Genomic DNA, 15943 nt, shown 5'->3' on the forward strand with positions numbered 1-15943 from the left:
TAAAATTCAAAGTCAATTCAGCACTTCTAGAAATTTTAAGTTATGAAAATTTAAGAAATCAACATTCTCTATTTACTGGATAAATGTGATATCACTTTTTGAGACTGCTTGGCATTTTACTGAATACCCTACTAAGAATGACCGCTGTGTTTGAACTGTATAGTGTTACCTGAGTGACCATGTTTGTGTATGGATTGAATTTTTGATATGAGAAAGTAAATTAAGATAAAGAACTTATAAGTTATGCATTCTTATTTCCCATGAAGATAAATCTCTTTTACAAGTTTTCTTTAACTTACTATCACATAGAAGACAATTTGGATTTGTCTTGATCTGTCATGAATGTCTTTTAACCATTTTTTAGTAAACCCACTCTGATAGAATTTTTCCCCAGGGACTCATTACAATTTTTTTATGTAAATTTTACTGAACATTTAGCAAATCTTCCTAATTAAATGTGAAGACAGAATTTTTATCAGACTCAATTGACATTTTCCCTATTTAAAAACATAAAAGTAAAAAATTTCCAAGAACACTCTTATGCTTATTCTTTTTTTTTAAATTCTGCCAGAAGTTTGCTACCTATATACATATCAAAATCATTTGAGGGTTTGTTTCTTTTTAAAATTCTAATCTTGCAACTAGTCTTAGATGTTGTTACAGTATATCTGGGATGATTTTAAAAATTCTGCATTTTAAAAATGCTTCACATATTTTAATGAAAATCCAGTGTTGAAAGCCATTGGATAAAACATTGTAATTTCTCCAGTTGGATATGTATCTTTAAAAGTTTTACTTAACTTAGGTCATTTGCTAATTTTATACTGCTTTATGTATTTAAACCCTAACAATATATTCCATTGTAGGAAAATTGTCATGATTGCTTGTATAAAAAATAAAATAATAATAAACCGAGACACTCCACTTTTCAATTCTTTTCCCATACTCTTCTTGTCAGTTTCTTTTTTATAAATTAGACATCTACTTTAATGTGATAATATCTGTGAAAGTATGTTGATTTTTCAACCTGTTGGCAATTTTACTCTTAGAAATTTATTATTTGAATATTTAGAAATGTATTCAACAATTTATGAATAAGGATGAGAGAAAGAATGTACTTATCTTCTTCATCATCACTCTTAGCTCACAGTATATACAGAATGAAGATGTATTGGTCATGGGAAGCAGTCCACATAGCAGGCTCATAAAATGACAATTGCTTTAAATAACACTCTAACCTCAGAATCAGCCCTTAAGGCTTCCTGGTCTGGCTGAAAAGCTGGTGAGAACATTTCAGGCATGGAAAGCCAAGACACTGTGGCAAAAAATGTTCACGTGAAGGATCTCTGTGAGTGAGACCCCAGTGGGAAGAAGTGGCCATCAAAGAAGGATGCACTTTTCTCTAAAGGGAGAAGAGAACTTCCACTTTGCTTTTGGCCTTGTGTAAATACTGACGGAGTTTGTGAATTCAAAAAGCTTCCATAGTCCAGGCTGCTCATGTCAAGAGCCTCAGGTGATTGCTGACATCATACATAAGAGTGTCAATTGTTGAATTAACAACATGAGTCACTGTGCACTAACTCCTCATGCAGGACCTCTGTCCTCAATGAATTGTATTATGAGAGTTAACTGTAAAACTAGGTCAAATAATTTTTGTGTGTATATGTGCATGTGTGTGCAAATTGTTGAAATATTTACTTATTGTGGAGTTGGTCTTCTGTGTACAAAGTTAATTGAAAATGAATCTTAATGGAGAATGGAACTGGGAAGGGGAGAGGGAGGAGGAGGGTGGGAGTGTGGGTGGGAGGATGGGAATGGTGGGAAGAATAACTATATTCCTAAAGTTGTATTTGTATTTCTTTAAAGATACATAAGTAAATAGATAAAATAAAATAAAGTGTGTTGGTTTGCTGGCTGAGTAACAAAATTATTTATCCAGTGTTATGTATAATAATAATCCTGAGAAATTTAAATGTCTAGCTAAATGTATATCATTAAAATAATTTTTATACATTTGTAACAAAGAACTATTCCCTTATTAAAAATTATATTATAAACAATATTTTATGTAACTGAGAAACATTCACAACATATTATTTGGTGAAAAAATGAAAACTTTACTACAGAATTTCAATTTCTACATCAAAAATATGTACAGATTACCAGTTTGGGGAATGTAATTTGCCAGATATGGTAATAGAAATCCCATAACATGAATACTCTTAGTCTCCCATCCCTGTTACATCTAACTAGAAGTGCTAAAAGCCAAAAATTTTTGCTTATATAGCCAGCCAAAAAGAAAGTAAGAAAAATTACCAAGGTCCAGAAGAAAACAAAGAACTGTAAACTAATTCCTAATGATCTTTCTATAGCATCAATTGTAGTATCTGACTGTATTTATTTGAATATTTATTTGAATCTTTTTTTAGTCTAGTTAAAAGTTTGTCAATTTTATCTTTACAAAAAGCCACTGCTTCATTTCAATTATCTTTTTTTTTTTTTTTTTTTGACAGGCAGAGTGGACAGTGAGAGAGAGAGAGACAGAGAGAAAGGTCTTCCTTTTGCCGTTGGTTCACCCTCCAATGGCCGCCGCAGTAGCGCGCTGCGGCCGGCGCACCGCGCTGATCCGATGGCAGGAGCCAGGTGCTTATCCTGGTCTCCCATGGGGTGCAGGGCCCAAGGCCTTGGGCCATCCTCCACTGCACTCCCTGGCCACAGCAGAGAGCTGGCCTGGAAGAGGGGCAACCGGGACAGGATCGGTGCCCCGACCGGGACTAGAACCCGGTGTGCCGGTGCCTCAAGGCGGAGGATTAGCCTAGTGAGCCGCGGCGCCGGCCTCAATTATCTTTTTTTAAAGCTTTATTTATTTATTTGAAAGTCAGAGTTATAAAGAGAGAGAGAGATCGTCATCTTCTGGTTCACACCCCAGGTGGCCACAATGACCAGGGTTGGGCCAGGCCGAAGCCAGGGAACAGGAGCTTCTTCCGAGTCTCCTACATGGGTGTCAGGGGCCCAAACACTTGGGCTGTCTTCTGCTGGTTTCCCCAGGCCACTAGCAGGGAGCTGGACCAGAAGTGGAGCAGCTGCGACATGAACCTACTCCCATATGGGATTGCTATTCCAGAACACCAGCCCCATTTTTCTATTTTCTTAAGTTTCTGTTTCATTTATTTATTACTGATCTTTGTTATTTCTTCCCTTCTACTAATCTTGGGTTTGATTTGTTCTTTTGTACTTCTTTGAGATGCACCATTAGCTTGTTAATTTGAAATATTTTTATTTTTGTGTGCTGGCACCATGGAACATGGGGTTAAGCCATGGGCTGCATTTGAATCCCAGCTGTTCCACTTCCTATGCAGCTCCTTGCTAATACATCTGGGAAGGTAGTGGAAGATGAAAAAAGTACTTGGGCCCCTGCCACCCATTTGGAGATCTGGATAGATTTCCAGGCTCTTGGCTTTAGCCTGTCCCAGCCCTGGGCATTGTGGCCATTTGGGAAGTGAACGGGTAAATGGAAGACATCTCCACTTCTCTCTCTGTAACTCTGCCTTTCAAATAAATAAAATAAATCTTAATAAAAATAAATTCTATTCTTTTATGTAAGTAGTTATTGCTATAAACCTCTCTAATGTTTTGGCTGTGTCCTATAAGTTAATTTAGTTGTATTTTCATTTTCACTTGTTTTAAGAGTTGTTACATTCTGGTTGGCTTCTTCTGTGACCCATTGTTTGTTCAGAAGCATGTTGCCTATTTGCCATTTATTTGTATTATTCTCCAAAATATTCTTGTTGTTGATTTCTAGTTTTATCCCATCATAGTCAGAAAAGATACATTATATAATTTTGATTTTTAAAAAAATTTATTGAGACATGTTTTGTGCCTACTCTATGGTGTATCCTAAAGAAAGTTCCATGTACTGATGAAAAGAACATATATTCTGTAGCAGTGGGTGAAAAGTTCTTTAAATATTTGTTAGTTCATTTTTTTTATAATCCTGATTTATTTTATTTTATTTTTTTAACTTTTATTTAATGAATATAAATTTCCAAAGTACAGCTTATGGATTACAATGGCTCCCCCCCCCCATAACTTCCCTCCCACCCGCAACCCTCCCCTTTCCCGCTCCCTCTCCCCTTTCATTCACATCAAGATTCATTTTCAATTCTCTTTATATACAGAAGATCAGTTTAGTATATATTTAGTAAAGATTTCAACAGTTTGCCCCCACATAGCAACACAAAGTGAAAAAATACTGTTGGAGTACTAGTTTTAGCATTAAATAACAGTGTACAGCACATTAAAGACAGAGATCCTACATAATATTTTTTAAAAATTAATTAATTTTCTATGCCATTTCCAATTTAACACCAGGTTTTTTTTTTCATCTCCAATTATCTTTATATACAGAAGATCGATTCAGTATATAATTAGTAAAGATTTCATCAGTTTGCACCCACACAGAAACACAAAGTGTAAAAATACTGTTTTAGTACTAGTTATAGCATCACTTCATATTAGACAACACATTAAAGACAGATCCCACATGAGATGTAAGTACACAGTGACTCCTGTTGCTGACTTAACAATTTGACACTTTTGTTTATGGCGTCAGTTATCTCCCTAGGCTCTAGTCATGAGTTGCCAAGGCTATGGAAGCATTTTGAGTTCACCGACTTCGATCTTATTCTGACAGGGTCATAGTCAAAGTGGAAGTTCTCTCCTCCCTTCAGAGAAAGGTACCTCCTTCTTTGATGTTAGTTCATTTTTAAAAAAGATTTATGTATTTATTTAAAAGCCAGAGTTACAGAGAAAGAGAGAGAGAGAGAAAGAGAGAAAATCTTCCATATGCTTGTTTACTCCTTAGATGACTGCAAAGGCCAGAGCTGGGTTAGCTTGAAGCCAGGAGCCAGGAGCTTCATCTGGGTTTCCCACCAGGGTGGCAGGGTCCCAAACACTTAGGCCATCTTCCGCTGCTTTTCCCTGGCCATCAGAAGGGACCTGGGTCAGAAGTAAAGTAGCCAGGACATGAACTATATGGGATGCTGGCATCATGGGGGTGGCTTTACCTGCTACACCACAATGCAGGCTGCTAAGTTCATTTGGACTGTTATATGGTTTAACTCCACTGTTCTTTTTGATATTTTTCGTGTGGATGATATGTACAATGATGAAAGTGGAGTATTGAAGTCCCCCATTTTTATTGTATTGGAGTCTGTCTCTTTAGATCTAATAACATTTTCTTTCTAAAATTGGGCACATGAGCATTAGTTATATAAACATTTATATCATCTTGTTGAATTGATCTCTTTTTTTTTTTTTTTTAAGGGAAAAGGTTTATTGTTGGTTGAGGAAAACCTGACGGGCTGCCTCCCTGTTCGCAAGAGAACAGCAGCCTGTACTGGGAGAACAGGTCTTCTATAGCTTTACAGAAGTAAGGAAGTGGGAGCAGCAAATCTCGTCAGGGTGGGGGTGGAGCTGATGCTCTTTTATAAAGCAAGTGTTGTATGGGATTACATCGGCCACAAAAGTCCAGCGGGGTGGAGAGACAATGATCTATTTTCTAGAGCTGATTCCTGCTGACATGGGGTAATGAGTTACTCTCCATTGGCTTGGAGTGATATCTAAAATCGTGATGTCCTGGGTGGTGAGCCAAGTATATCCCTGTAGTAGCATTTGATTGACTTCTTGGTTGGTGAAGGGTTTGGTTAATTCTATGATCACTTTCTGTAAACACTTAAACAGACAATGTATAAAAGCCAGAGTGAGAATAGTAGCCAATGGTCCTAGGAGCAGCATTAACCAAGTGATGAGGGAGCTCCATAGGGAGAGAGAGAGGAAGAGTTCATAGAAAAAGTTCTGAATAATCATACAATGTTAAGTGGGGGAGTGGACTATCAATACACCTGGGTTGGGAGTAGAACCATTCATGTAAGACTAGAGGGTATGATTACAAAGGAATGAGGCCCCAGTGAGCTATACAGAGTCTAGAACAAAAGACAGAGTCATTGTTAGAAGACCTAAGAAAGGTACTGTCTAAACCACAAGCAAGTTTTCCCATTGAGAGGCTGATAGAAACTGACAGAAGAGGCTTGATAATATCCAGGTAGGCTTTAAGCTCTTGTCAGTCATGAAGCCCAGACCTATTTATCTCTTTACATGAGGTACATCATAAGGGAGGTGTGAACCTCCTTGGGGAAGGTGCCTTGTTGACTTCCATTACCTAGCTGGCCTGGGAGGAGAGCTGGCCAGGTGAAGGCAGTGGCATCTCTAACAGGAAGTTTACAGTGCTGCCTGAAATGTTGCTGACCTTATTTGTCCCCTCAGCAGTGGTGGTTACTTTGGAAGTTGGGCAGAATGAAGGGCTTTTCAGCTTAGAACCAACAAGGTCTATGGCTCTGATCTGGGCATCTTTCGACTCCAGGGCATTTCCATTTCCAGTGACCCAACTCTTGGCTGGCAGAGCTGCCAGGGCTCTTCATGAGCTGACTTCTGCTAAAACCCTGGCTTTCCATATAAACCAATGCAGTGGACAGGCCTGTTGGATCTCCTTGATGGCAGATCACTGTGTAGAGCAGCCATTAACTGGCCTGCCACCTATCTGTATATTGCTTCTGGTGCCTAGCTTTCTTTTTCCTCCTGGTTTTGTTAAAGTAGACCAGAGAAATTTTTAAGAGCATGCAAGTCAAGGGGGTGCTCAAGTCCCATCTCTAAACTTTGATGGTCTAAACTAGAAGTCTATGGTAGGATTTTACAAAACATTTATCCTTTTTAGGCCTCTGGGCCTTTCTCATTAAGATAATCATTATGTCTGGTAACACAAGATCATTAGAATTTTTAACTTTTGGAATTTGTATTAGCAGAATTTTACATTATCATAACTTAAAATTTAGCAGCACTTCACATCTTGATAGTACCTGTAATATAATCCAAATAGCCTGATTAGTTGGTGTCTCTACAAAATGAGTGACATATATACTTTGATATTCCCAGGGGCCCAACTGGAAGTATCAAAATCCAAAGAATTTTGAACTTGGATTTTTTTTGAATACCTGTCAAGAATGCCAAAAAGGTTCAAAATATTTAATAGAAATAGGATCCCTTAACATCATAACATAAAATAGACCAGTTTTGATAATTGATACAAAGTGATTACTCAATAGATTACTTCAAAATCTGTCTTTAGTTGTTCTAAAAATTAGAAATAAAACCTTGAGTTTAAGAGCTAGTCCTTGAATCCATACCCCATAATTTGGAATGGTTTTTTTTAATAAAGTCAGAAGTAGGGAAGAGAGAATAGCTTATTGGAACTGGCTAGAAAACTGACAGAGAGTCACTAATTAGACAAAACTATCAAAAGGAGATGCTGCAGGCTTTAAACAGATTTTTAAGATGATTTCAAAATATTATAAAAAACCTCTTTGCTTTAACAGAGAATCAGATTCTATTTCTATGTCAAATAATAGCTTTCGCTTTCTACCTGCTGATTTCCTTGATTTATGTTTTGAAATAACCCCTTAGAAATCTCTAAATGAAGACATTTTCTAAATAAGATAACACATCAGATTTCAACCTTAGTTATTTTCAAGTAGTGTTGAACTGTTTTCATATGGACAATTTATGAAAGCATGTTAGCAAACTCAAGTAGTTTTTCTATAGAATATAAGTTGCCTAGAGTACCAATGTTTACATTTAGACACATTTATCATATTTGCTTTACCCAATTTACATTTAGCAATTATACCTGGATGACTGAAGATGCTGGCATTACATTATACCTCTATCTGATTTAAGGTCAAAATTATACTCATATGGGATTCTACTCCTTTTATAAAACTCTAACTCTAAATCTGTGACATTAAATCAGAGACTGCAAAGTCCACCTTAGGGGCTATAATGAGTACTGATTACCCATTGCTATATCATCAGAAACCTGTTAAAACAAATTGCAAAATAAGTTTGGCAAGTTATTGTTTACCATTATGTTAGGTTTAATGGAAAGGGCGTCCATCAGAGCAGATGGGTGTCCCTCCAGAGATTCCTAAGGAGAATCGGATAGGTGATAGAATAAGGGGCTGTTATGGAAAAGGAGATATGTCTGGAAATAATAATTAATCCAGTGAGCCTGCTGGTTTGAAGGGCTAGTGGTCTTGTTCATTATTTCACATATGTTGAGAGAGATATATGGGTATAGATTTTCTGAAATTTCTCTCAGGGCTTTATGGCCCCCCTGGTGCAGTGCAGAACAAATGCCAAAGTGGCTAGGTTGAAAGAGAGGGAGTGGCAGAACGGAGGAGGAAGGTTTAGGAAGAGAGAGAGACAGTTTTGGCTGTTAACCCAGAGCTAACGAATGAAATGTCAACCAGGCCAGATGGTGGTGTAGAAAAAGATGGGGCATTTTTCTTTAAGCTCAGGGGTCAAGATGTCTCTCAAAACTCTCTCACTGCCTGTGGTATCCAGATGTGCACTGAAACCCACAGGGAAGGGAAGAAAGTGGGGGTGGGATTAGCATGTATCACCCACTTTCACTCAGCCTTCTACATCTGTAACTTCGGGTATATATTTGTTAGAATAGCACCCACAGGGAGTGATTAGTTCCATTTACCAGTGATGTACTAGACTGGGCCTCTGCCTAGTCAAATATATGCTGTCAGTTTGTGGTTGGCAGTGTTGTGTTCCAGATTGCCCAGATAGAAAGAAGCAGCAAGACTCACCGAAATGCAAAGAACAAAGGGACTTTATTTGTAGGTCAGCATGCTAGGGTCTGGCCTCCCATGCAACGCAGTGCTGGGAGACCAAGACCCCCTTCTCTTTGTTCCCAGGGTTTTTATAGTCCCTGGGCAAACAAGTATTATGTCTGCATTCCTTCTTTCCCATGGCCCTGCTGGACCAAGGACGGCCCATGTTATTGGTTGCCCCTACCTGGCCCTGTGGGACCAAGGACTGTCCGGTGTCCAGTTTCATCACAGTGGAAGCATCCTGGGCCTAGCCAGTTCCTTTGTCTTGTGAGACATGGCTCTGGCTTCTCACAGCAGAAGTCCAAGATCCTGAAGCAGCTCACATCCCTGAGGGGAGAGCAAGGTTGACGTCAGTGCCTGGTCCCAGGTTTTGGCACCAATGAAAGGAATGGCCACCACAAAACACACCAAACACCGGAGTAAGGGAAAAGGCTTATTGTCGGGTGGGGAAAACCCAACAGGCTGCCTCTCTGTGCATGGGAGAACAGCTGAATTGATCTCTTCGGTGTTATATATTGATGTTTCCTTTTTTTTTTTTTTTTTTTTTGACAGGCAGAGTGGATAGTGAGAGAGAGAGACAGAGAGAAAGGTCTTCCTTTTTGCCATTGGTTCACCCTCCAATGGCCACCACGGCCGGCGCATCTTGCTGATCCGAAGCCAGGAGCCAGGCGCTTCTCCCGGTCTCCCATGTAGGTGCAGGTCCCAAGGACTTGGGCCATCCTCCACTGCCTTCCCGGGCCATAGCAGAGAGCTGGCCTGGAAGAGGGGCAACCAGGATAGAATTCGGCGCTCCAACCGGGACTAGAACCTGGTGTGCCGGCACCGCAAGTCGGAGGATTAGCCTGTTAAGCCACGGCGCCGGCCGATGTTTCCTTTTACAGTTTTTGTTTTAAAATCTGTCTTGTTTGATAAAGTACAGGTATTCCAGTTCACTTTTGGTTTCCGTTTGCATGGAATATTTTTTCCTTCCTGTTGCTTTCAATCTTTGTACTCTTTATATGACTACTAAGATTCTTGAAAACAGAATACGGTTTGGTCTTTTTTTTTTTTTTTAAGATTTATTTTACTTACTTGAAAGGCAAAGTGACAGAGAGGGGTGAGACAGAGAGATCCACTGGTTTACTCCCCACATAGGCATAATGGCCAGGGCTGTGCCAGGCAGAAGTCAGGAGCCCAGAACTTCATTCAGGTCATCCACTTGTGTGACAGGGGCCCAAGTACCTGAGCCATCGTCCACTGCTTTCTCAAGTGCATTAGCTGGGTGCTGGATCATAAACAGAGTAGCAATGACTCAAACTGGCACTCCTATATGGAATGTGGCTGTCGTAAGTGGCAGCTTAACCCACTATGCCACAACAGCAGCCCTGGTATTTTTTTTTTAATCCACTGAGTCAGTCTGTCTTTTAGCTGGAGAATTTAATGCACTTACATTCAAGATTAATATTGATAAGTAAAGACATAGTCCTGTCATTTTGTTGATTTTCTTCTGTTTGCTTTGAATATCCTTTGTTCTTTTCTTCCTGTGTTGTTGTTCATCTTAATGGTTTGGTCATTTCCTGTATTGATAAATTTTGTTTTCTATCTCTCTTTCATGTATCTGCTTTTCTAGTGGTTTTTATACTTTCATGTATTTTCATGATGATACTGATATTTATTTTGTTTATGGATGTAGGGTTATTTCTTAAGTATCATTAGTAAGACCAATCTAGTATAGATGAATTTCTTTAATTTTTGCTTTCTTGGAAAGTCTTGTTTCTCCCTCATTCTTAAAGGGTGATTTTCCTGGGTATATGTGGTTGGCAGTTTTTTTCTTTTACAACCTAGAGTATGTCATTCCATTCTTTATTGGCCTTTAATATTACTGCTGAGAGATTTTCTGTTAATCTAATTGGGGGTTCTCTTTAATGTGATTTCGCACTTTTTCTCCTGCAGTTTTTAGAATTATCTCTTGTGAAGTACTTTTGACAATTTGAGTATAATGTGTCAATTGAGGATCTTTTCTGTTCATGTCTATTTGGTGTTCTGTGAGCTTCCTGCACCTGGATTCCCATGTCACTCCCAAGATTGGAGTAATTCTTAGCTATTATTATATTGACTAGGTTTCTCTATGCCTTTCCCCTTTTCCTACTCCTCTGGGGATTCCCAAAATTCAAATAATTGTTCATTTATTGGTATCCCAAAGATCTCAGATGTTGTGCTAGTTTCCTTTTCTTTTTAAAAAATTTTATATTCTGGGATATTTCCCTTGATATAGTTTGATGTTGAGGCTTTTAACCATATTTTTTTATTTGAGTTACTAAATTCTTCACTGGGGTGGTGGGGAGCTATGGTCAATTCCTTCTCTGAAGCAAAGCTACATTGCATTTTCCAGGTAGCTGCCCTTCCTGGACTCCAACCCTATTATGATTGTGGATCCCTGTAGTAGTGCCATCTGTGTGACTCTGCTGAGGCTCTCTTATTTACCTTTTCACCTGCAATGGAGATTTCCCATCAGCCATAAGACTATGGTTGTGATTGCCAGTTTGCTTTGTTCCTCTATGCTGCCAGCCCATGTTTCTGTCTCATGCGGGAGTCCTATGTCTCCCTTGCTGAGTTCTGATGTTCTGCCTTGGGCATTCACCTCAAAATACAGCTTTTTGTTTTGGTTATTCTCTATGGAAGAAGCAGGTAACACAGCACCTCTACCTGGCCATCTTGAAATCTCCAAGACAACTACAAGCTTGATATCAAAACGAAAGACAAAAGGACAAATGAAAATAATAGAGGAATATTTCATATGCACATATGAATAATCTAAAATAATTCTTAATAAATGGAATATAACAGTATTTTTAAAGAAAAAAATTCATAAGACATGACTAGGTAGGATTTACCCAGAATAAACATATGGTTTATCATTCATAAATCCATTAATACAACATATTCAATTTTAAAACATCTTGGAACACCTTATATTCATCTCAATATATGCAGGAAAGCATTCAATGAAATTTAACTGCACTTCCTGGATAACAGTAGAAAAATCCTTTTAGCAAACTGTTAATTGAAGGAAGAAGTTTTTCGTAACACTATTCATTCCCACAATAAAGTGCTACCAACATTAGACTTAGTATTCATATACTAGAAGCCTTCTCTTTAAAATATGAAAAAGATGTTATTATCATGACTTGTATCTGCCCTAGCTAGCATAGTAAGATGATGTGTAAGTATTGAAAATAAAGACAGTTATTAGGCACATACTCTTACACAGAGGAAGGTACACCAAATGTAAAATGAGGGTCCAGCAAAGCTAAATGACTTGCTTAAGGACGTTTACCTAATGAATAGCAGAGCCACCCACATAATCTGGCTCCCAAATCTTAATTCAACCACTTTTGCCCTACTTTATGATAATCCAGAAAGTAGAAAAAAAGTCTATATACTTCACTTGCAATCCACAGTGTAGTTTTCCTCGTTATAAATTTTCCTACCAGTTAAAAATTTAGTCATATTTTTAAAATATAAATATAATTAGCCAATTTTATATTTCTCTTCTGCTATATTTTACTCTTCTTGTGTTTAGATTTCTCTACTTTTTCAATCGATTGACAGTGCTGTAGTGAATATTTTTTAATCTTTGTATAAATATGTTGGTCTCCTTTAAGTTCTTTTTCTTTGGACACATTCACATGAGTTAGCTTAATAGATTAAAAATTGTGAACTATGATACTATTAAAGCATATTGTCAAATTCTTAAATCAATTTTCAGTGGCCCTGGTATATGACAAATGAAAGTAAGTAGTTTATAAATATGTGATTAACTAATAAATTAAAGCCTTCTTTAAATGATGCTGATACTTTTAATGTTTTCCTAAACACGAATATGGTATATCAAATAGCTTTTTAAATAATAGGCTTTGCATTGCAAAATAAGTTGCTGATAATTAGATTTACTTATATTTTAATTACATTAATTAAATTGCTATTATTATTGAGGCTGAAATTTTAGAACTTAATCATGTAATTCTAATTTGTATTGTTAAAATTTTATAATAAAAAAGCTGAGAAAAATTTGAATTAATAATGGATAAAAGGCAAAACTATAAAAAGAAAAATTTGCTTTAACATTTTAAAAGAAATTTCAAATGTTTATATGGTAAAATATTTTGCTACATTTCATTTTTTCTGAGATTTAGTAAAATCATGAATCTTCAAGTTTCACTGTATATATACTCAAGAGGTACTATATCTAATGTGTAAGATCATAGAATTTAGAAACAAATTCCTCCATTTAAATATCAACTTTTTGTTGTACTACCTCTGGGACCTCATAAAAATTTATTTTTTTAGCTTCTTTCTTTTTTTCTTTGTGGAAACAAGCATAATAAGCTGTTGGGAAGACTATGAGCTGTGCACATAAAGTACTTAGCATAATAATTGGTGCATAGTCAGCATTTAATAAAGCTTAACTATTTGCAACTACATCTAGGAGGTGTGTGTTTTATGATAACAAGAATTACAGCTAACTGCTGCTTCTCTTCTGCTGCATTTTACATTTCTTGGTTGTTTGTTTTTTTTTTGGTTCAGATTGATTAATATTTCTATTTTGCTCCTTTCTTTCTGTGTGGGTAGAAACATAACTTGTCCAACATACTCATGTATAATCTTTGTTGGACAGAGAGGGAATTGGCAAAGACAGCATCAAAATTTCTCTAATTTTGGTTTGAAATTTCTTTTCTTATACTCTTGAATCTTTATTCTTTTATTTTACTCTTTCTTATTTTCCAGATTAAATGCATTTATGGAAAAAAATTAGATGGTAAGATAATTGAATATCTTACCAGTGCAATGGATTCTTCAGTGGAAAACATGTACGTAAACAAAATATGGGTTCAGTGTGAAAATGAAAGTTGTTTGAAGTGGAGATTGTTGTCAAGTGAGGATGCAGCCAGAGTTGATCACAATGAACCTTGGTATTGCTTCATGAACACTGATACAAGATATAACAAGTGCTCTATTTCTGAAGAAGATTTTCCTGAAGAGTCTCAGCTTCATCAAAGTGGATTTAAGATAGTCTATTCACAGCTCCCTCTTGGAAGCCTTGTTTTGGTAAAATTAAGGAATTGGCCAAGGTAAGGTTTGTGTTGTTTTATAATAAACTGTTGGGGATGTAATCATGCTTTGTTTCTGAATTTTTAAAATTTTTTTCAAGAATCTTTTCAAGAATCAATGATTCTTGAATCATATACATACTTTCCTATGTATTTATTTCTGATCTCCTATGTATTTATTTGATCCCCTACTTCTTTAAGTTTAATTCATTCTTTTTGCAGTTTCTTAAATTGGGAACTTGGCTACCTGAATTCAAATCTTTTTTTTTTCCTTCCATAAATAGGCAGTTGCAACCATAAATTTATGAGTACTGCTTTAGCCAGATATCACAAATTTTGATATTACATGCTCCAATATTCAATTTGAAATACTTTCTAGTTTTCTTTGTGAATTCTTCTTTGAAATGGGTTATTTAGAAGTGGATTTTTAGGGGCCGTTGCTGTGGCGCAGCAGGTTAAAGCCCTGGCCTGAAGTACCAGCATCCCATATGGGCACCAGTTCTAGTCCCAACTGCTCCTCTTCAGATCCAGTTCTCTGCTATGGCCTGGGATAGCAGTGGAGGATGGTCCAGGTCCTCGGGATCCTGCACTCACGTGGGAGACCTGGAGGGTGCTCCTGGCTCCTGGCCTCAGATCAGTGCTGCTCTGGCCGTTGCAGCCATTTTTAGATATTGTTTTGTTACTTTGCTTTTAAAATCTTTAATCACTTACTTAGCTTTTCTAGTTCTAATTTATACTTTTTCATTATGCACATTATTAATTTCCATTAACTTGATTTGAAATCTCAGGTGCAATTTTGATCTCTTTTAAGACCATGACTCTAGTAATCTATCAATTTTTTTTGGTAGGGATGTTACTCCTTTTTTACTATAATAACTTTGTATTAGATTCTAGTATGATTCTTTCTTATTGTGTACTTTTACATGAAATGAGTCCCTGATGTTTGAGAAAGGAAAAGGAAGTTAGAATAAGTTTTTTTTTTTTTTAGTCCATTTCCCCTCTGTTGCTTATATTTTATCATTCCTCTTTCCCTATCTTTAAGTTTACTCTCATATCCAGTTAAATCTGTTTAGGAAGTTGTTTTTGCTGCTGTACCAGAGGGATATGGAGAACACCTCTTTGGCACTGCTGGGTTGGAGTGGAAGTATAGGATCCTCACCCAGCTTCCACTGATTAAGGGAAAGGTAATCTTCATTACTGCTGGGTAGGGGTGAGGGCTTAGATGACCTCAGTACTGACTGGATGGGTAGGGTGTCTTATTATTCATTCCAGCTAACCTCCATTGATACAGTAGAGGGAGGATCTTGTTAGCATTGATAAGTGGCAAAAATCCAAGCTTTCCCATAGTCCCCTCTTCCACCAAATGAGAAGGTAGGGAGAGAGTGCTACATTACTACTGGGTAGTTTGAGTTCTGCTTAACACTGACTTTTGCTGATGGGGATAGGTGTGAAGGCCGTAGTTTGTGTGTGTGTATGATATTTGCCTAGATAGAGCAATTGTTTTCTAAAAGATATCTGTCTTGCTAGACTGCCCTCTAACTTGGTTCTTAGGCTAAACAGAGTTTGTTTGTACCCATAGTATTTCTTGCCTGCTAACTTTATTTGCACTAAGTCTAGGAATATGAGGCAAAAACAAAGCCCAAAGAATTCAATGTCAAGTCATTCTTCACGTCTCAAGGGCCTAGCTGGCCTATTTTCTTCTCTTTACCTTTCTGAGTTTTCTGGTGTGTATTTTATATGTAATATCTAGGATTGTTAGGTATACCTAGGGGGAAGAATATAGAGAAATTACTCTATTTTGTCTAGAACCAGGAGTTTCAGAATATATTTTTAAAAGCTTTTTTCCCTAATACATAACCCTAGAGGTCTTTTTATGTTTTTTCTAAGTATCAAACATATGAGCTTGTTTTCTGAAATTTCCTGGATATTCCCCCTCCCCTCACTTTTATTGTGAATTTTTATTTGTTTAATTTTTTAACTTAATAGACTTTATTTTTTCAGCCATCTTTGGATTCAAAGAAAGTACAGAATTTCCATAGATTCTGTCCAGCAAACACACACACACAAACACACACACACAAACACTTAGTAGCTTCACTCACCATCAATATCCTGTGC

General features: G+C 37.1%; 1 protein-coding gene across 1 annotated transcript in view; it reads left to right on the forward strand.

The window, feature by feature from the left end:
• ZCWPW2 (zinc finger CW-type and PWWP domain containing 2) overlaps window positions 1-15943 on the forward strand; it is a 219536-nt gene that overhangs the window by 74370 nt on the left and 129223 nt on the right. The window contains exon 2 of the mRNA XM_062179415.1: window positions 13503-13846. Within this exon, the coding sequence (XP_062035399.1) occupies window positions 13563-13846 (284 nt within the window). The 5' untranslated portion in view covers window positions 13503-13562. The remainder of the gene's footprint in view (window positions 1-13502; window positions 13847-15943) is intronic.

The sequence above is a fragment of the Lepus europaeus genome, chromosome 2 (assembly GCF_033115175.1).
Source record: "Lepus europaeus isolate LE1 chromosome 2, mLepTim1.pri, whole genome shotgun sequence".
Lineage (NCBI taxonomy): Eukaryota > Metazoa > Chordata > Mammalia > Lagomorpha > Leporidae > Lepus > Lepus europaeus.